This window comes from Mytilus trossulus, chromosome 11 (genome assembly GCF_036588685.1).
Source record: "Mytilus trossulus isolate FHL-02 chromosome 11, PNRI_Mtr1.1.1.hap1, whole genome shotgun sequence".
Lineage (NCBI taxonomy): Eukaryota > Metazoa > Mollusca > Bivalvia > Mytilida > Mytilidae > Mytilus > Mytilus trossulus.
The window spans coordinates 39,584,963-39,606,536 of NC_086383.1; the positions used below are offsets into that span (position 1 = coordinate 39,584,963).

General features: G+C 30.3%; 1 protein-coding gene across 3 annotated transcripts in view; it reads left to right on the forward strand.

Moving 5' to 3' along the window:
- The first annotated feature begins 83 nt into the window (after positions 1 to 83).
- LOC134691087 (uncharacterized protein C8orf34 homolog) overlaps positions 84 to 21,574 on the forward strand; it is a 31,288-nt gene continuing 9,797 nt past the window's right edge. Inside the window, exons 1-12 of one of the 3 annotated variants that reach the window (XM_063551301.1) lie at positions 84 to 251; positions 2,067 to 2,162; positions 3,273 to 3,318; positions 3,486 to 3,548; positions 4,105 to 4,191; positions 4,550 to 4,753; positions 7,355 to 7,515; positions 8,418 to 8,548; positions 12,576 to 12,721; positions 13,419 to 13,486; positions 16,002 to 16,048; positions 19,512 to 19,552. In XM_063551301.1, the coding sequence (XP_063407371.1) occupies positions 189 to 251; positions 2,067 to 2,162; positions 3,273 to 3,318; positions 3,486 to 3,548; positions 4,105 to 4,191; positions 4,550 to 4,753; positions 7,355 to 7,515; positions 8,418 to 8,548; positions 12,576 to 12,721; positions 13,419 to 13,486; positions 16,002 to 16,048; positions 19,512 to 19,552 (1,153 nt within the window). In that variant the 5' untranslated portion in view covers positions 84 to 188. Of the gene's footprint in view, positions 252 to 2,066; positions 2,163 to 3,272; positions 3,319 to 3,485; positions 3,549 to 4,104; positions 4,192 to 4,549; positions 4,754 to 7,354; positions 7,516 to 8,417; positions 8,549 to 12,575; positions 12,722 to 13,418; positions 13,487 to 16,001; positions 16,049 to 17,916; positions 17,940 to 19,511; positions 19,553 to 21,574 lie in introns of all 3 variants that reach the window. The other 2 variants (XM_063551302.1, XM_063551303.1) reach the window with 2 other exon arrangements.

Below are 21,574 nucleotides of genomic sequence, written 5' to 3' on the forward strand. Positions count from 1 at the left end.
TGTGTGTATATAATATTTTTTCTTAAAGAACCTAAAAACAGATAGTTGAATATCGGAGAAAACCGGTATACTTCTATTGGTCAAAACAAACTTCAACAAAAAAATGATCCGAATTCGTTACTTTCCCCGTACCTCTGAGTAACTTCAAAACAAATTCTTGTCTCAGCCTGTATTAAAAATATTAAATTATGGGTACACCTCAAAGAATACAAACATATATGGAGAAACATAGACTAACACCTTTGTTTGAGGTATTGATATTTAAGCATTTAATATTTTTCTTGATTTACCATTATTTATAAATTTTATACCACTTGCAGTAATCTTGTTAAATTATGCCAATGGGTACATATATATATTCTACACCAAGGATTTGTTTAGTAAAATCTTACTATACAAATCCTAGGGTACATGTTCTCCTGTCTAAGAAAACAAAGATACCAGGTTTATAATTCTGGAAGCCAGACCCAAGTTTTTTTAGTTCTTAATTGTACTGTCAGATTCCATAAACATGATAAACATGATAAAAGTTGGTTATACATACATGTGTAACGGGAGTGGAAGTTTCCACTGGCTTCGTTTACCCGCTGTCTACCCAAGTTCTGGGATATAGGACAAAGTACGTAAAACTACGTAAATATAAACAAGATCGATGTTTATTTAAAGACATATATGGTTGAACATAGTACGATTACATGAATAGATATACAGCGGTGGCTAGTCTACTTGTCGTATAAATAAAGGTTCCATTTGCATGCCAAATCGTATGAGCGTCTGCTCATTTTAAATCCTTCGTGTAGACTGCCCAGGACCCGGTGAGTGACGTCATACTTATAGTCACTTTGTAACTGAATGTCCACTATATATTGATAACAGAAATGATTTTTTTACTGAAATATCTCTAAATTGTAATAATTTTTCAATCGTTAGACAATTTTTCAAAGTTTTTATGGCTATTTACACAAGAAAATTTAAATGTGTATAAATGTTTAGGAAAGTATTTATCTAAAAATCTAGAGATAAGGAGAAGTTCAAAAATAATGAATACAAATTAGCCACAAATATACATATTTTGAGTGGTATATGGTTTTAAATGGTATATTTAAAAGATCTAAATTGTATTGTATTGGTTCTGTCCTGGCTTTTTATACCATTTTTAATAGTACTAAACAATGTTGTTTTCTTATATCATGTATATTATATGTCTCTAATTTATGTCTAATCATATGTACTTGTATGTAATGTCATGAAAGCTCTTTATAGGGCCCTTTAATTGGAAATAAAATATTCTTATTCTTATTCTTATTCTATAGTTCCTAGGGACAAGGAGCCCGGCCGGGCACGTGCCAGAACAGGGAGTCCTGACAAGGCAAGACACATGTTCATCTTTTGACATGATATGTGGTCATTCCGTCCCTAGGTCAATCCGGCCCAAAGTCTATCCGTTCCCTAGTCGATCCATCCCATGTCAATCTGGCCCTATTTAGATTCGGACCCATAATAAAATAATGAATAATCTATACTGCCTTTGGAGGATTTGTTGGCAAATTTAAATCAGTATAAATGGAAATTAAGTATCCATAATTAATGACATTATTATAAATCGATACACAAAAGCGACAAATTTTTTTTTGGCACTCAAACATGTCAAAGGGTTAATCAATTGATAAAAAATTATACCTAGCTATAGCAGAGACATATTTATATATGTCTCTGGCTATAGGCATGTAAGTCCACACTTAAAACTACCTTGGTTTGCCCAAACTTTTCCCAAAGGCAGACAGTGTATGAATGGTGGGTAGGTAGTTACTCGTTAGGTATTTTCTTTGTTTTTAGGCAAAAAGACAATTTAAATTGAAGTGTTGGACGTTTTTTTAAAGTCTTCATACCACATGTACATGTACCAATTGAATTAAAAAAAATATATTTTCACATCATGACAATAAAAAAGTTTAGGTAGGTAGGGTAAGGGCAAACAAACATATTCTTTTTATTGTCTACATTTATATTACTAGTGGGTGAATTTGTATTACTATAAGCTTGAGTTATTTACCATTTTGTTGTAGGAAATGATGAACAAGGTGCTACATGAACAGCCAGAAGATCCTTATCTCTATTTGATTAAAGTTTTATACAGAAAGGCTGGACTGGATATACCTGCTGTAAGTAAATTTATAACATGTTAAATAGAAAAACAAGGGACATCCAACATTGGCGGATCCAGCCATATAAAAAAAGGGTGGTTCAAACCCAGAGTAAACAACAAAAAACACCCACAAAGAACAAGGAACAGTCTATTGCTGTTCTAGATCTTGAAATCACAGTGAGCTTAAACAAAATCTCACCTCACTGCAATTTAAAAACTGCCTCTAGCACCAGCTTGAGTACATGGAATTATATACTTTTGAAAACTATAAAAATAAAGGTATTATGGGACTGGTATGATTACCAGCTATAAGACAACTTTCTGTCATAGACATACATGTAGAAGTTAGAAACCATAGATCACTGAGCAACCTTCCATTCATCAAAGTGTAACTGGAATACAGTACAAAAGAAATGAATTTTCAACAAAGAAACATCAATCTGACCTAGCATGGAAGTATTATATTGACCAGGTCCAATTTGTTTTCATGGAACAACTCAGACTATCATCTCTGTGCACATGTCATACATACAATCTTGTTATGATTCTTGTAGAATTTTATAATACTTGTATTATGAAGAAAATAATATATGAACAGTAGTTATCAAAGGTACCAGGCTTATAATTTGATGTCAGACTCACTTCTTGTCTACATAAGACTCATCACTGATGCTCAAATCAAAATAATTAGAAACTCTAACAATTTTCAAGCTGAAGACCATTGAGGACCCAAAATTCCGAAAAATTGAAATGAAATCAGTTTAAACAAAAAGATTAAGTAGTCTGCTTACGAAATAATAAACAAAATCAAGTGTGATAAACTACATGTACAATCTGACAATATACAATAATCAACTACATGTAGCTTACCTCAGGTAAAACAAACAGTTTGAACCAATAAATAGTACATGTAATATATATACAGAAAGTATTGAAAGTACATTCATTTATGTTTTTGCCTGATTTTAAACTTCAGTGTAAATTTAGTTAACGTCATGCCAAACAATAAAATGATGACATATGATACCAGTTATCATATGTACTTCGGATGTACTTGCAAAATGTAGTCAGAAAAACTAGACACTTGTTTTTTTATTATTATATGGATTGAAACTTTAATTTTCAGGATATCAGACTTGGTGCTGTGAGGAAAAGTTCTCCTGAAAGATTGGGTAAGTAAATACAAAACAATATAATGCTACATTTTTATTCTAATTTGAATTAAAACATTAAAATACTTAGTGCCTCTTAGTCATTACACTGGTGCCCAATATGTCACCTAAAAGTATTTCATTTATTTCCAGCAACCACCATTAATTGTCTCTATATTTTTTTATAGGAAGAAGAACAAAGAGTCCAGAACCCAGCAGAAAATCCAACACCTGGGCAGCATCAGGAACAGGTAATATGTTATTCATCTTCTTTCATCAATTAACCTGGAGGAACATTGTAAAATTTTTCAATGTGGATTTATTTATTTGCATGGGTACCAGTTTTAGTGGATTGAGAAAACAGTGTGTTTTTCATGAAGATTTGATTTCACAGTTTTTCCAAAAGTCTGCATACACATGATACAAGTCTTATTTTGAAATTTCAAAAGAATGGATAACAACTGTCATAATCCTGACTTGGTACAGGCATTTTCTTTTGTATAAAAATTGGTGGATTAAACCTGATTTTTTAGCTTTATTCATTTATTCTAAAAATTCCCCCAAAAATTTACAACATTCAGTCAGTCAGGAAAAATCTCATTTTACTGGTAAAAAAATAATTTTTCGTGCTTTGTTGTCCTACACAACCATGACAACAACTGTAATCATGGTAATAGAAAGAAGGGCGTACCAACTTTGTAAGAAGTCTAACAGCTATTGAAATCCCCCTTAATTATATGTTTATTCATTGTTATTTGGTTTGTTATTGTCTTTATTTGGTTTGTTATTGTCTTTTTAATTGTATAGATGATAGAGGTTATAATAAGCCATGGTTGACACACAGCAAAAAACCCAAACCAAAGAGTCCAGATGAACCAGAACATGCAAGACCAGGTATATCTTAACTACGTTTGAAAGACATGCAATTTGTGAATAATAAAGTTTGAAAATTTTCAGCAACTCATTTGTCATGTATTCAACATGTTCAAAGAACAAGAAAAAAATTTGAGATCTCATTTAATTTTAAAAATTAGATTGAAAAAGCTGTAAAATGTCTTTGTTAGAAAACATTACTCTTATTCTTTACATTTATCACAGTTCAAAACATTTTGTGCTAAATCTGTATAGCTCGTTTAAAATTACCTAAATAAGAGTCAATATTCAAGTTGAGGTTCATAAATTACAGAAAAAAGGGGTAAAACAGGCTAAAACCGAAATTTGTTCATCGTGTTTCTGTTAACATTTCTTTCAGCAGTGACTTCTCCAAAGTCTAATAGAGTGCATAGTGCTCGCCCACATACTGCACAAACCTCTTCATCACCCAGATCACAAGCACAACAAACATTGGCCTCACCTAGATCACATGTAAAGCAAACACATTCTTCACCCAGAACAATGTCAGAGTCACTGCCTTTAAGCTTTGATGATCTTTTGAAAGTGACTCCAATTTCGCCAGGTTGAATTTATATTTTAAGCATGAGGTTTGCAGGACCAATATATTCATGTATATATCTCTATGTGTAATGTACATGTGAAGACCTGCTTGCTTGATGCAGACCATATGTTATTGGTGGTATGATATTTGCATGATCGGCAAATATTTTGTACAAATTGCATGAAGGATTTATCTTTTTGATGGCTTCATTGAAATTTGGATGCTCATAATCCTTGACCCTCCTAACCAATGTAAAAAAGAAAGAGAGGGGGAAAAATCAGTTCAAATAAGAATGATTTGTATCATACTGGATGGGTATTGAGTTACTGTATCATGAGGGGGGATAGGAGGGGTCCTGATCCCAAAATCCCGGAAATGAAAAAAGGAACTCCAGACATGTTCCAGAGACCTCGAATTTAAATAAAGGAAATCCTGACATCCCGAAATCTGAATAAAAAGATTCCCAGATCCTGAAAGGGTCAATCCCGAAATCCCGAGCTTAAAAACACCCAATCCCGGAGTCCCGATAAAGGTCCTATCCCCCCTCTATCATAGAACTATTACACGTTTTGGATTAAATGTTAATCTGTTTTATATTTACTAAGTTCCTTAAGTTGAACCTCTTTATTTGATAATGGATATAGAGTACACATAATTTGATCCATTGAAAGTTTTTTAGTCTAAGGTATCTGCGTTCTAATAGGTCCATTTGATTTTCGTTGTACTAACTGAATGTGTTGCTTGCAACAGTTATATGTGCATCAAAAGAATCAGAATTATTAAAATTTTTAGGATACTTCAATTCCAAAATTTTGATTTTGTTATAGTTTGAAGACATGACTTTTTACATTGTAATCTTAATATACTACTAGAGTGAATATACAGGCTAATCCTGCAATATGATTGGTTACCTTGACAAGCTTAAGGGAAATACAACCCTATGAGCATAGAGTTAGAACAGACTGATAATTTAGAGTTGGAATTATTCCGGATCTTAGTAGAGAGGATGTGGGCCAAGGGTACAGTAAATGTCATATATTTGCCAGTCATGACCTTAACCAAAAGCTATTTGTCCTAAACCAAATATTTGCATTTTGGACACATTTTATTTTTTGACAGAAATGATTTCAGTCATTTCATTCAGATTGGGTTTCATTATGAGCTCAAATTTCCTGTGAAAATTCTGAATAACTTTTAATGTACACTAACAAAATAACAAAATAACAAAATAACAAAATAATGGTGGAAGGATGTATGGGAAATATTTATCTGGAAATAGGTTGCTTTATGTTGTCCCTATAAATGGCATCTAACATGTCTTCTGTCTCTCTAACATAAACATTGTATCTTGTTCAAAAGAATCTTTATTGTCTGTATTTTAATGTGATCACAGTAACATTTTATCCTTGATTAAGCATTTGTTAATTAGCACATACATTATCAAAGTTTGAAAGGTTTTTTTTTGTTGAATTTTTGAATTTTCTATGAATTAACTAATTTTTGTGAGTGATTAATATATTTGTGACTTTCACATGATGGCTTAGTCAAACTGTAATTTGTGATTTACTCTTATATGGGTACATCAGCAGAGTTTTAGATATGTGAAAATTGATTATTGCAAATTGGCTAGAAAGGAGTTAACATGAAATAACTACATAACATCAGAACAACCAAAAGGTTCATTAAATTAGCTTGGTTTTTCATGTTTGCAGTATAAAATGATGAAATTATGAGAATTAAAACCTCTTTTTTTTTAATAAATTTATATGGTTGTAAAACCATAATCATGGGCATGATGGGCACATTTCTAGTATGACACACTTCTGGTGCCTCATACAACATGCTCATCTGTCAAAGCTATCCACTCAGAATTTCAAAATCAATAAGCGTTCAATTCTTTATTATATAGTATCAATGAAAATAAATTGTTTACAAATGTGTCAAGGGAGATTATCACTTATTTCTGCTATTGAATTACAGCAAGCCGTTCCTTTCATTATTTTGAAAAAGATTTTCCATCTATCACAGTCATAATCTGCAAGTTCAATAAGTATAGCATTTAGATATATCAGAGATAGTAAAAACACCCAACAAAATGAGTAGTCAAAAACACAATAGTGTATTGTTTATTTTGTAACCAGATATTAGATAAGAAACTTTCAATTCAGTTTGAGCCTATTGGGAATTTAAATTCTTTATTTTCACTGTCCTATGAAAATTTATAATAAAATCCTTATTTTTTCTAGCTATATTCTTCTGTGGATTCAGTGGTTTGCATATTGGCTTAAATAAAATTTGTACTTCATAAAACATTTAAATTCATCAGTCTCTTATTTCGATGAAAATGTCCCTTAAAAGTAAATTCACATTAAGGGGATAGACCTTGGTTCAGGGAGATAACTCTTTAAATCATTTATGCTTTTGTTAAAGTCAAGTTTTGTCAATGTATTTTAAGCACTTATCTAAAACAGATTGGAAATAATCATTGTAACCTAGAAGCTTAGAATATATTCATAAAAATGGTTGACACAAACGTACTGATGATTTTAAGAGTTATTTCCCTTGCCCTAGGTCTACCTCCTTAAGTTAATTTTTAAAACTATTGTGTTTTTTTGTTTAAAGGACGTAGACAAAAGCAAGGGTGGAATGCAGACAACAAAGTTGCCGCCACCAGTTTTGATGACCTTTTTGAAGGTCAGACCAAATCAGAAGAATCCAAAGGTCACAGACGAACAGAGACATCTAAAGATACAAGAACAGCTTGGGCTTCCTCAGGACTAGGGGTAATATGACTGTTTTTACAAATTATATACAGAAATTATTGCGAAATATTATTTAAGTAAATTAATTAAATTAAATTAAGTAATTATTTAATTCCAATGGGTGAGTATCACAATAATGAAAACTTGTGTTGGTAATTATAGAACCCAAAATATTTGTGAAAATCTCAAACCTAATATAACTGTTGCAGAGCTGTAATAACCCCCACCCCACATTTCATATAGATAACAGAACAGAGGAGGATCCATTCATTTTTTACAGGGGCAATAACTCTATATATATTTTTCTAACAGATGAGAAACAACTATCAATGATCAATAACTGACACAGTGTGAAACTTTTTAGCTGGTTCGCTACGCTCACTGGCCACAAAGGTTCACATTGTGGCTCGCGGCTGATATTTTATGATATCAATGTGTAGAAAACCTGATAATCTATACATATATATTTTTAACAGATGAGGAACAACTATCAATGATCAGTCACTGAAGAGTTTGTACAAGGGCAATAACTCTTTATAATCTTTTTTAACATGATGGTGCCATGTTTAAAAGTAGCAATTTTAAAGTACCAAGCCCTTACAGAACAACTATCAATGACCAATCACTGAAGAGTTTGTACAAGGGCAATAACTCTGTATAATCTTTTTAATAGGATGATGACATATTTCATGTATTTAGAAGAAGCAATTATAAAGGACCAAGGCCTTATAGAACAGCAGTCAATGATGAATCAGTGAAGAGTGTAAAAGCGCAATAACTCTTTATATATTTTTTGAACAGGATGATGACATATTTAGAAGTAGCAATTGATTAAAAAGGACCAAGGCCTTATAGTACAACTCTCAATGATCAATCACTGAAGAGTTTGTACAAGGGCAATAACTGTATAATCTTTTTAACAGGATGATGACATATTTAGAAGTAGCAATTATAAAGGACCAAGGCCTTCAAGAACAGAGGAAGATCCATTAGCTGGAGAATTAATGAATTGTAAAGAAACGGTCAAACAAAATACAAATGCAGATATGAATAGGTATGGCTGTATATTTTTTTGTTTCATTTGAGCTTAATCATGTTTATTATGCATTTTGAGTAATTGTTTGATGTTAATATTTTAAGGATATAAAATTTTAGTGATGTCATATATATTAACATATAATACATGTAGCTTATGTATATGTTGATATGTATATACAATGATATATATCATATTCCTCACTTTTATGCATATGAATAGAATATATATTTTTCGTCACATTTACTTGAATGAATAGAGTTTGAAAAAAAACTCATTAAGTATATTTTTTCTTTATAAGTAAATATGGATACTTTTTATTATTGTTATGGTAGGATACTTAATCACAAGTTTTATAATCTGTTTAAACAGAAGAAGGTGAGTTAAATCACGACAATACGCTAGTGTAGCTCACATTAAACCTGATTTGACTCTAAAACTACATCTGGTATAAGTTTTTAATTTACACAGTAAAGAGTAAATGTACTGTGGATTCATTTATTTTCGTGGGTATCAATTTTCGTGGATTACTAAAAATTTACATATTTGTGGATATTTGATTTCGTGGTTTCACCACTCTCTGTATACAAAGCCTATTAGAAATATGATATTCGTTGGACTTTTAAATTTGTGGTTCAACTGTACCCATGAAAATTAGTATCCAACGAATAATAATGAATCCACAGTATTTAATTTGCGTAGAATATTTAGTTTATTTACTAGAACCAAATTTAAAACATAAATGTTTATCAAGTCCAAATTAATGAGTCCAATGACTATTTAATTTACTGATTATGAATATAATTAAAGGATCCTATTCTATTCATTAAAAAAGAGAAAAAAAATCTAGCAAAATATAATTTTAGAGTCAAATTCAGGATTTATTTTATGGCTTGTTAAAAACTGCTGTACACATTGCTAGTAATAGAACCTTCCAACATGCTTTGTTTATGATTTCATATTGTCGACATCCTTAGATGAACAAGGCATAACTACCAATGCTATTTATACCTTTGGAAAACCCCTTGTATTGGGTTTAAGTAAATTGTGGAGTGCATTTAGAAATATTAAAGTTGAAACCTTTTAATACTTTTCACTTGCATGGATCTAGTTGATAAAACACTTAAATAGCAAAAAAAATCAAAATCACTTTCCGAATTTGATATTAACATGATTAATGAAAAATATCAAGTATTAATTGATTCTATAAATACGTGTATTGTGTTTATACAGAAAAGTGAAAGTACTCAAACATGCACACCCTCTTTACAATTATTATACATTGTTTTCATTAAGGACCAATTTGTACTTCGCACTTGGGCATATGTAAAAAAACAAGTGAACTAGAAAACCATACATACATGTATATAAACCAATTTCCTTGCATGTAGTCATTTACTTTTGCATAAAAATATGTAGTACAATGTACTGTAAATTTACTTTTAGTATTTAGTACTATTTCTTTACTTTAGAATTATTGTAATATTTAAGTACTTGTATTTTACAATACTTCATTTGTACTAAATATTTTGGTACAGAAATAATACAATATTCCATGTTTGAAAATCATAATTTTTAGAGATTTGAAATAGAAAAACTTTCAAAATGCTGAAAATGTAACGGTAGTAACCAAAAATCTGTAGTACCTAAATTTCAACTACAAATTAAGTACTGTAAAATACAGGTACCTAAATATTACAATAATTTAAAGTAACAATTTGAAAATAGTACTGAAGATTAAAAGTAAATTTTCATTACTTCATATTTTTAGTACAGAAATAGTACCTATGCAAAAGTAGCCGTGTAGTCATTTCATTTGAATTTTATGTAAAAATAATTTATAATCCTGAGCAAATATTAGTTTCAACTTTTTTGTTAAAAAAGAAAGGTTTTGATAAAACTATACTGTTTGTAGTTTGACCCCATTAACCTTTAGTCAAGTTGAAAGCAGTGGTGGATCCAGAAATTCATAAGTGGAGGCCACTGACTGACCTAAGAGGGGGCCCGCTCCAGTCACGCTTCAGTGATTCCCTATATAAGCAACCAAATGTTTCCCAAAAAGGGGGAGCCTGGGACCCCCTCCCCCCCCCTAAATCTGCCTCTGGAAGGTTAAGTTTCATATGAGTCAATTATGAACTTTGTCACACAATGTGATGTAGGCTATCAACTGCAACAGGACAAGCTTAATTTAATAGTTATTTGCATGTTGTGGCGCTAAGTAATATATTTTTGTTTTAAAATGCACATTGAATTTGATTTTAAATGGTTGATATATGTTTCTGGTAGAGAACTCACTGGTTGGAATATTGCACAGAAACATCAATTTGATTTTTCGATGTTTAAATATTTAACATTCATTTACCCTAAATAATCATTTATGACAATTTTATAATGATTTTTCAGAGAAAATAGTAATTCTTATTGAAATTTTAAAAACTAAAATAAAATAATTTAATCTGATCAACATAAAGCCCTTTACAAAATTCATTTCCAGTTACAAAAGTTATCTCTATTTCAAAAATCATTTCCAGAATCAAGAAGTTATCTCCCTTTCAAAAATCATTTCGGGAATCAAGAAGTTATCTCCCTTTCAAAAATCATTTCCAGAATCAAGAAGTTATCTCCCTTTCAAAAATCATTTCCAGAATCAAGAATTTATCTCCCTTTCTGAATATTGTTTAGAATCCAGAAGTTATCTCCCTTTCTATGAAGTAGAACTGCTTTAATTTGCTCCAAGAAAATGAAGCTCAAGGAAGTGTCAATATGATAAAAAAAAAAAGAAGATTTAGAATGATTGTCAATGAGAAATCTCTCTAAAAGAGACCAAATAACACAGAAATTAACAGCTATTAGTCACCATAGAGCTTTCAACAATGAGCAAAGCCCATACGGTACCACATAGTCAGCTGTAAAGCTCCCAGAAAAAAGCTATTTTTAATTGATGTGGATTTAAATATAATATTTGGTGTGTATGCATGTAAACATTACTAATGGTATTTTGTCTTCAAACATATTCGTAATAAAACTCTTAAAATGCTGAAACTCTTTTAAAAAAACCTAAAGTAATGCCTTGTTTCCTATTTTACTTTTTAAGGTTGCTCTGCATTGCAGGTTACCAGTATTTGTATCAGTATACTTCCTAACAAGGGAAATAACTATATTTAAAGGTAGTTTTAAAAATCAGATTCAGGCATTCAGAAGTGAGCTCAGTTCCTAGAACGTATCAGTCAAACAAACATAAATTGTTAAAGTTGATAAAAAGGCTTAGTAACTGATGTTTTTCCATACAGACTATATTCCATACAGCAACCACACAATCATGACAATGAAACTAAAAAAACAAAAGATATTAAGCTGTTAATGACATTAACATCATGCACTCTCAGAAGTTATAAATTGAATAAATTCTCATCGGAGCCTGTTGTTTTGTCTTCATGAAGAAGGAAAAAACAAAACAATTAAAATATTTTGTAGATAATTCTATTACAATAGACCCCTGGAATAGTATACCTAAAATGTCAGCAAAAAAAAAGAGTATCTGACATTATTTGATATATTCAATTGGACAATAAATTAATGTAAATTTATTGAATATTCTGCAATATTGAGTTGACTTAATGTATATACTATATTTTTTATGTTCCCAAATATTTTATTCCTTTGATCATGTTAACATTTTACAGTTGTATTTAGATTTCAGCATTTATTACTAAAAGCAAAGGCAAGACCTTGTTTGTTTTTGTCTTTTTATTTTTACAAGTAATTTTGCTTATGGGGGTAAACATAGCATTTTCTGAAACAGCCCTTACAGATTTAACTTAATCATGTTAATTTGAGTATATATATGAATGCCAACTGCACAGACTCATCCCACTTAAAATCTTCATAAAATTCAAGTAGTTTTGGTTTTTTTTAAATAAAAATAAATAATCTTTCTTTTTTTTTTAAATTCATTTATTTCATATAATATACATGTGCCTTTGTAGCATTTTAGGTATAAATTGCATTTTTGAAAGTTTAATTTATATCCTTTTAAATTTTACAGTACTGGACATGTGCGTGGACCAAAAATAGAATCCAAAAAACATAGACAGGAACTGAACCAATATCTTCAAGAAAAAGACAAGCATTCTGATGATTCTGGTTATCTAGATGAACAGGAGGAAGAGGATGATGCTATTGAATTGTTAGGTAACAGTGACCTACTTTAATTTGATGATATTATTTAGGGAAAAAGGGGATGTAAGAGACATTATCTTACATACCTCCTATACATTTCTTAGAATATGATTGGTTAAAAGCAACCATGTGGAGACCATGTATATTTTATAAGGGGTTAGTAAACATGTTTTAATACAATACATGGTTAATAGGGGGGTAACATCCCTTTGTGAAAACAACATGATGTTATGCAAAAATTTGTAAGGTATTACTGTATAGCTGGTTATTTTTGCAGTTGTAAAATTTTGCAATTTTCATTGAATACGTTATTCAAAATATTTTGGCAATTTGTTCTCTTCGCGAAAATAAGCGAATTTTCCAACTTGCGAAAAATTACTGGCTATACAGTAGCAGATGTGAATGACAAATTTGTTCTACACATTGTGATAGTTATGACCTAATATGATATATATGGGTCAGTTAATTTCATACATGGATTTGAGCTTTGCCATCTCCAATGTTCAACAAATTACAAATTGTCTATTGGCTTGTATGCAAAATGTGGTAAAACAATAAAGTAAATACCCATGCAAATGCAAGTTTTCCCTCATTCCATGAATATAAATAAATGCGCAGTAGTAACTCGCAATAATTGTGTTTAAATGTGATAACTACATGTAGATTGTTTTATTCATTAGATATAATGAACCTTTCTGTCTGTTTTTAGAGGATGCTGATGATTTAAGAAGAGAAGGTGTGACCAATATACCAAAATCAGGCTACAAACTAAGTAAGGTAAGGCACACTACAGCTCAGATGGATTCTGCTTTGTCCACCTGAAGAGAAGGTGTGACCAATATACCAAAATCAGGTTGCAAACTAAGTAAGGTAAGGCACACTACAGTTCAGGTAGATTCTGCTTTCTCCACCTGAAGAGAAGGTGTTGTCACGAAATAGAAGTTCCTTCATAATATAACTTCAAAAGGAAAACAATATTCTGGAATATTGTTTCCACCGGAATGAATATTACAGTCTATATGTTCCTAACAGAATAAATGGTATAGAATATTTGTTCCAACAGGAATAGGTATAATGACAATGTTTTTAACAAAGTTGTGACCAATCGATATTTTAAAAAAATGGATAGAATATAGCTTGGACTATGGTTAATAATTATATATTAAATGTCTTATCGGCAATGAATCAAATCACATCTTCCTATTTTTTATACGACCGCAAATTTTGAAAAAATTTTCGTCGTATATTGCTATCACGTTGGCGTCGTCGTCGTCGTCGTCGTCGTCGTCCGAATACTTTTAGTTTTCGCACTCTAACTTTAGTAAAATTGAATAGAAATCTATGAAATTTTAACACAAGGTTTATGACCATAAAAGGAAGGCTGGTATTGATTTTGGGAGTTTTCGTCCCAACATTTTAGGAATTAGGGGCCAAAAAGGGCCCAAATAAGCATTTTCTTGGTTTTCGCACTATAACTTTAGTTTAAGTGAATAGAAATCTATGAAATTTTGAAACAAGGTTTATGACCACAAAAGAAAGGTTGGGATTGATTTTGGGAGTTTTGGTTTCAACAGTTTAGGAATTAGGGGCCAAAAAAGGGCCCAAATAAGCATTATTCTTGATTTTCGCACAATAACTTTAGTTAAAGTAAATAGAAATCAATGAAATTTAAACACAATGTTTACGACCACAAAAGGAAGGTTTGTATTGATTTTGGGAGTTTCGGTCCCAACAGTTTAGGAATTAGGGGCCAAAAAGGGACCCAAATAAGCATTTTTCTTGGTTTTCGCACCATAGCGTTAGTATAAGTAAATAGAAATCTATGAAATTTAAACACAAGGTTTATGACTATAAAAGGAAGGTTGGTATTGATTTTGGGAGTTTTGGTCCCAACAGTTAAGGAAAAAGGGGCCCAAAGGGTCCAAAATTAAACTTTGTTTGATTTCATCAAAATTGAATAATTGGGGTTCTTTAATATGCCGAATCTAACTGTGTATGTAGATTCTTAATTTTTGGTCCCGTTTTCAAATTGGTCTACATTAAGGTCCAAAGGGTCCAAAATTAAACTTAGTTTGATTTTAACAAAAATTGAAACCTTGGGGTTCTTTGATATGCTGAATCTAAAAATGTACTTAGATTTTTGATTATTGGCCCAGTTTTCAAGTTGGCCCAAATCGAGGTCCAAAATTAAACATTGTTTGATTTCATCAAAAATTGAATAATTTAGGGTTCTTTGATATGCCAAATCTAACTGTGTATGTAGATTCTTAATTTTTGATCCAGTTTTAAAATTGGTCTAAATTAAAGTGCAAAGGGTCCAAAATTAAACTAAGTTTGATTTTAACAAAAATTAAATTCTTGGGCCTCTTTGATATGCTGAATCTAAACATGTACTTAGATTTGTGATTATGGGCCCAGTTTTCAAGTTGGTCCAAATCAGGATCTAAAATTATTATATTAAGTATTGTGCAATAGCAAGTCTTATCAATTGCACAGTATTGTGCAATGGCAAGAAATATCTAATTTCACAATATTGTGAAATAGCAATTTTTTTTTTAATTAAGAGTTATCTTTCTTTGTCCAGTATAGTAAGCAAGAAATATCTGCAAGAATTTTTTTTAATTGGAGTTATCTTTCTTTGTCCAGAATCAACTTAAATCTTTGTTATATACAATATACAATGTATATTCACTTTTTACTACCAACTGATAAATTTAAATAATCTTTACCATTCAGTGATAACAAGCAGTTTTTTTACATCTTAATATTTTATGATGTATTTAAATGAGTAGTAATTGTTGCAAACTCCATTAGAATATTTTAATTGAAATTAGTTTTGGAATAAGGGAAAGGGGGATGTGATTAAAAAATTGGGTTCAATTTTTCTCATTTGAAATTTCATAAATAAAAAGAAAATTTCTTCAAACATTTTTTTGAGAGGATTAATATTCAACAGCATAGTGAATTGCTCTAAGAGAAAACAAAAATTTTAAGTTCATTTGAATACATTCATTCTGTGTCAGAAACCTATTCTGTGTCAACTATTTAATCACAATCCAAATTTAGAGCGGAATCCAGCTTGAATGTTGTGTCCATACTTGCCCCAACCGTTCAGGGTTCAACCTCTGCGGTCGTATAAAGCTACGCCCTGCGGAGCATCTGGTAAAACATGAGATGAAAAACTGATTTGTTTACCACTTTTTAAACATGTTGCATTTATTCGAAATTTGTTTATGAGTAGTGTTTTATTGTTTGCAATTATGATTTGTTTCTAAATAATTGTATATTTTAGATTTTAAGACAAAGACATGAAGATGCAAATGTTAAACTTAATATAAAGTAAGTACTGTTAAGATATCTCATTAACAGGGACAAACCCAGCTATTTTCCAACTGTATGTCCCCATTTAAATGCATTGATCATCAATGAAAGGGAGGGGGTTGCCACTCAGGCACTGTATCAATAATGTAAGCTTTGGTTTTTGCAATCAATCCTAGGGTTTATAAGATGAACAGACGTTCATGAAAAAGGTTACCCAAAAAAAACAGCATCTCAAAACGTCACTGTGGAACCTTTAATGAAAATGTGTCCATGTTTTTAGATAGCAAATTTGACAAATGAAGACAATAGAATATAAGTGCGAGCAACACTAACCCAAAAACTATGGTGCCATCAGGTCCTCCTGAGCATGAGCTAATCTTATGAATGTATGGCACCAACCTTGTTGCTCATTTGCATGATAATGCTTGATTTAAGGTGGTACCTAACACTTTCACTAAAATTGATTTGGCTTGTTTAATTTTTAGAATTTTTTTTCAAAGTATTAACTTTGACCCTTTGACAAAAAAATAAAAATTTCAAAAATTTTGAACCAACTGTTATGTCAGAAAAATTACACTGGTTATATAGCAGTTTGATAAACACCAATTTTGATCATTGAGAAGTTTAATATTCCTTTCACAACACAACATAATTTAAACGTTCAGCTGACTTTACAGATTATCGCCCTGTAGTGTTAGGTACCACCTTAAACAGTCAAAAGTGAATTATAATGCTGATGAAATTGAGAATGGAAATGGGGAATTTGTCGAAGAGACAACAATCTAACCAAGAGCCACCAATGTTTCTTCAACACAGTCAAAAAAAATTCTGATATTCTAATATGTAATTTCTTCGTGTTTTAAAAAAAAGTACATTATGATAATAACCTTTTTAGTATTGATGACCAAATGCTGATACCATAACATTGCTTTTATTTATTAACTTGCCTGTTCTAAAGACATTCAAATTTTTGTTGAATTTGGAGGTTACCAATCAATAGTACTTTTTTGGATAAACACCAAACAAAGCAAAATATGACAAGAAAAAAATATCTCAATTTACAGTAGACAAATAAAATTCTTAGAATAAAACTTAAAACTTAAAATCAGAAGTAATGAAAATATTGAAAACATTGTATCTACTCCAGATCCTATGCTAGATAGTAAGGGCTCTTTGATTAAAATGTATGTTGGAGGGTATGACTGGAAGTTTAATTATTAAATGTGAGTCATGTTTTTTTTTTTAGTATGTGTCTATTACCATTACGCAAAAAATGGTTCTTGGTTGTGGAATTTTGAAAGTCCCTTACTACCCTCCCACATACATTTTAATGGAATAGCCTTAAACTGTTGTGAAAAATAAGCTTCAAGTTTAATCAGTTGACCAAATATGGTATTGCAAATTCAGAAATTATTGTGAGGTTTTTATTAATTTGAATAATGCAACTAAAAAATTACCCGGGTCATATATCTGAATATAGCTTTTTCTTGAAATTACTATTATAATTAATCTCAAATATTTTCCCATTCTTCAATATATGTATACAAAAAAAAACTGAATTTACAGTATTACAGCTGAATACATTGAGTGTGTAGGTAAAGATAATATCTTTGGTAAGTTTGCTTGCTAGCTGAACCATGAAATCATTATTAGGTTAGGTAAACTATCCTCTTTTAAGAGTAGACTAGTCTGTTAGAAAACCAATCTGTATATCCATAGGAGTAGACTACTCCAAAAGGAGGGTAGTATACCTAACTTATAATGACTTCACGGTTCAGCAAACAAACAAGCTAACCCAAGATCCTACATTTACCTACACACTCAGTGTATTCTGCTGTAAATGGTATCAGTATTTTCACTTTACCATGATATATACTTTATAATAGGACATACATAGTACCACCAAAGGGTAATTATATACTTGTGCACCAGACAGTTTAGTTACACTTTCCTCAAATGTTGTTGTCTTTAAAAGGATTAATTCTCAAATGGTGTGAAGTTTTGTACTTTATTTATGGTCTTTAAATATTCAGAACAAATTCAAATAGTTTAAGTTTCAGTGCAAGTTAAACCTGATATAAAACTTATCTTACACCATTTTGAGAATTAATCTTCCAAATTTAACTTTCATGATAATTTTGTTCGATTAACATCTAAGATAGGTAGATCCACAATAACAAGAGAAGGACAAAGTGGGATTAGATGGTTGGTGAAATTCTATCATAACCATTTAAAAATTATTTAATATCTGAGAACTGTAGATTTATTTATTTAGGGGAAAATTTGTATTTTGGTTGATATTTGGGGTGTTAAAAAAGTCTACATAATTATTCAACTTCTAAGAAAAACTTCTTTCCATTGAATATTCAACTTCTAAGAAAAACATTTTTCCATTGAATATTCAACTTTTAAGAAAAACGTCTTTCCATTGAATATTCACATTCTAAGAAAAACTTCTATCCATTGAATATTCAACTTCTAAGAAAAGTTTCTTTCCATTGAATATTCAACTTCTAAGAAAAACTTCTTTCCATTGAATATTCAACTTCTAAGAAAAATTTCTTTCCATTGAAAATTCAACTTCTAAGAAAAACTTCTATCCATTGAAAATTCAACTTCTAAGAAAAACTTCTATCCATTGAATATTCAACTTCTAAGAAAAACTTCTATCCATTGAATATTCAACTTCTAAGAAAAACTTCTTTCCATTGAATATTCAACTTCTAAGAAAAATTTCTTTCCATTGAAAATTCAACTTCTAAGAAAAACTTCTATCCATTGAATATTCAACTTCTTAGAAAACTTCTATCCATTGAAAATTCAACTTCTAAGAAAAACTTCTTTCCATTGAATATTCAACTTCTTAGAAAAACTGATATTCAATGAATATTCAACTTCTAAGAAAAACTGCTTTCATTGAATATTCAACCTCTATTAAAGGAAAACTTTATTCCATTGAATTTTCAACTCCGTAGAAAAACTGCTTTTTAATGAATATTCAACTTCTAAGAAAAACTTCTTTCCATTGAATATTCAACATCTGAGAAAAACTTCTTTCCATTGAATATTCAACTTCGTAGAAAAACTTATATTCATTGAATACTCAAATTTTTAGTTGCATTGATATTTATCCATGAAATCCATGAAAATTGCTGTTCTATGCATGACAAAGAATCCACAGTAAGTTTAAAATTGTTCAGAAATTTTCTAAACATTCAAGTAGTTCAGGAATCTAGTCAAAACTTACGTTTTCTTAATCTCAATCAATTTAATTTTGCATATCTTTCCAGTTCATTTCTTGTTACATAATTAAGCATTTTCTACATAAATCATTCTATGAAACCACACAATCCTTCTCTTAAAATAGTGGATCTGCTTATTGCTATGTTTATGTTCATTAACAGCACTGATAGAGAGCATTAGTTTTTATAATCAGAACTATTGTTATATTATTTTTTCTGAATTTCTATCGGTATTTCAGTCTTAATTATGCTGATATTCGCCCCCAGTACAGTTTTACCGGTATGTATTCAATCGAATGTAGATTATTTTATAGATTTGCACTATCTTAAGGATGTATTTAGGTGAAATTAAAACAATCTAGAATTTAGAATTCAGAAGAGCATTAATTATGGAACAAAAAAAGCTTAAAGTCATAAGAAACGAGTGACCGGTGAAAAATAATGTTCTTCCAATTCTTGAACCAATGCATACAAACATCATAAACTTAGTCTTCTGTGCTCGAATTTATCATTTTTTTTCGTGTTAATTTCGTGTAATTGTCAATTTTTTTTCAATCGGTCAGTGTTGTTGTGAAAATATGGCAGGTAATTAAAGTTCGTGTTTTGAAGCCGAAGTTTAACGATTGTCACCTGTTTGTCAACAGTTGACGAAAAATAAACAAAAAGCATGGAAATTGAGCACGTGTTTAACATGTAAATTCAGATAATAGTTTATTTTAAGGACATCCATGCGTATTGTGGTCACCGGATTTTTACGAGATGGGTCACACTGAGGTCACCTTGCATACGGAAAATATGTTGGGGGAATTACTTGCTGGAAGGAAGCTATTCAAATAAAGTAAACTTCTTCTAAATATGAATAAATTAAAGAATTTTCTTCAGAAAAAATTATATGTACATAAGTTTTATAATGAAAACTATCCATTGAGTTATAAAAATCATATGCATTATTTTTTTTGATTTGAGGTTTCTTATGACTTTAAAATATTGATAGAGTATGTAGCTCCTTTTCAAGATATTTTATTTTTAAAAAGCAGCTGGAAAAGGCTGAAAAGGACTTTCACCTTATATTTACATTGGTATTATTTGGGTCTCAAATCAAAAGAAAAGGAATCAAGAATCGACTGCTTTCATTTTGTAAACGAACTTTTCAGCTATTGAAGTCTTATATGAATAAAAAAATAGGTGTAATGGGGCAAATGATTTTTATGTAGGTGGGGTGGGGGGGGGGGGGGGGGGAGATTAAATATTTGACAAAAGTTCCTAGACCTCACCTTAGTACATCCTTAACTTCCCAAACTTCAACAACTCATGATGGTGAAATATATTCTTATTTGAAAATAAGTCATACCGATAAGTGTCATATTTTATTGTACAAAGTGAAATTTAATTAATTTGTTTATGATGTACCATGTTTCATGAAAATTTTAACAATGCTAATTTATTTTCATCTTGCATGTATGTTATTATTTCTATTAATAAATTTTGAAGTGCATGCATGAATATGTTGTCTACAAGTTAAAAAAAATTGTACAAATTATAATTTGTATATTTACTTTGTACAAATTGTAATTTAATTATCAAAATACAAATTATGATTTCTACAAATTTTAATTTGTACAAAATTATAATAAACTTGTACAAAACATATACACACAATTTTAAAAGTCCTTGGTAAACTGTATGCTATAATTCTAACTGGTGAAAATTGTTATAAACTTGGTATTGAACTATTATTGTTTAAAACAAATGCAATTTTTTTTCATTTGATCAGAGATAAACATTGAATTTGACTTTGCCATATGTTAAGAACTCAAGAAACAATGATTGGTAACCATCAGAATAAACAAACCACAGCAAGAAAAATGTTGCAAATTTCTTAATTTGCACAACCTCAAAATAAATGGTCTGAACTTCCATTCAATTTATAAATTTTGTATGCATATTGATTTAGTGTTAACTCCTTTTTGACCTGATAGTATGAAATATTTGCTGAACGACATAATTACAAATTTCTTGCCAATAAAATCAAATCAATCATTATTTTTTCTTAAACAAAATATTCAAATACTCAAAACTTACTGTTCAAGATCATCAAATAATTAAATCATAAATCATGAAATATTTGCTATGGTAAACAAATAATCACTAAAAAATGGGGACGTTATCACATAATCAAAAACCCCATGAGAAGGCTTCATAGTGCAATGGAATGATCTATCAATTTAACCAATTAGCTGTTCTTGTTATTTATGTTATATTTTTTGCTGATAGAAATAGCTTTTAGTTAGTATGGCTTCAA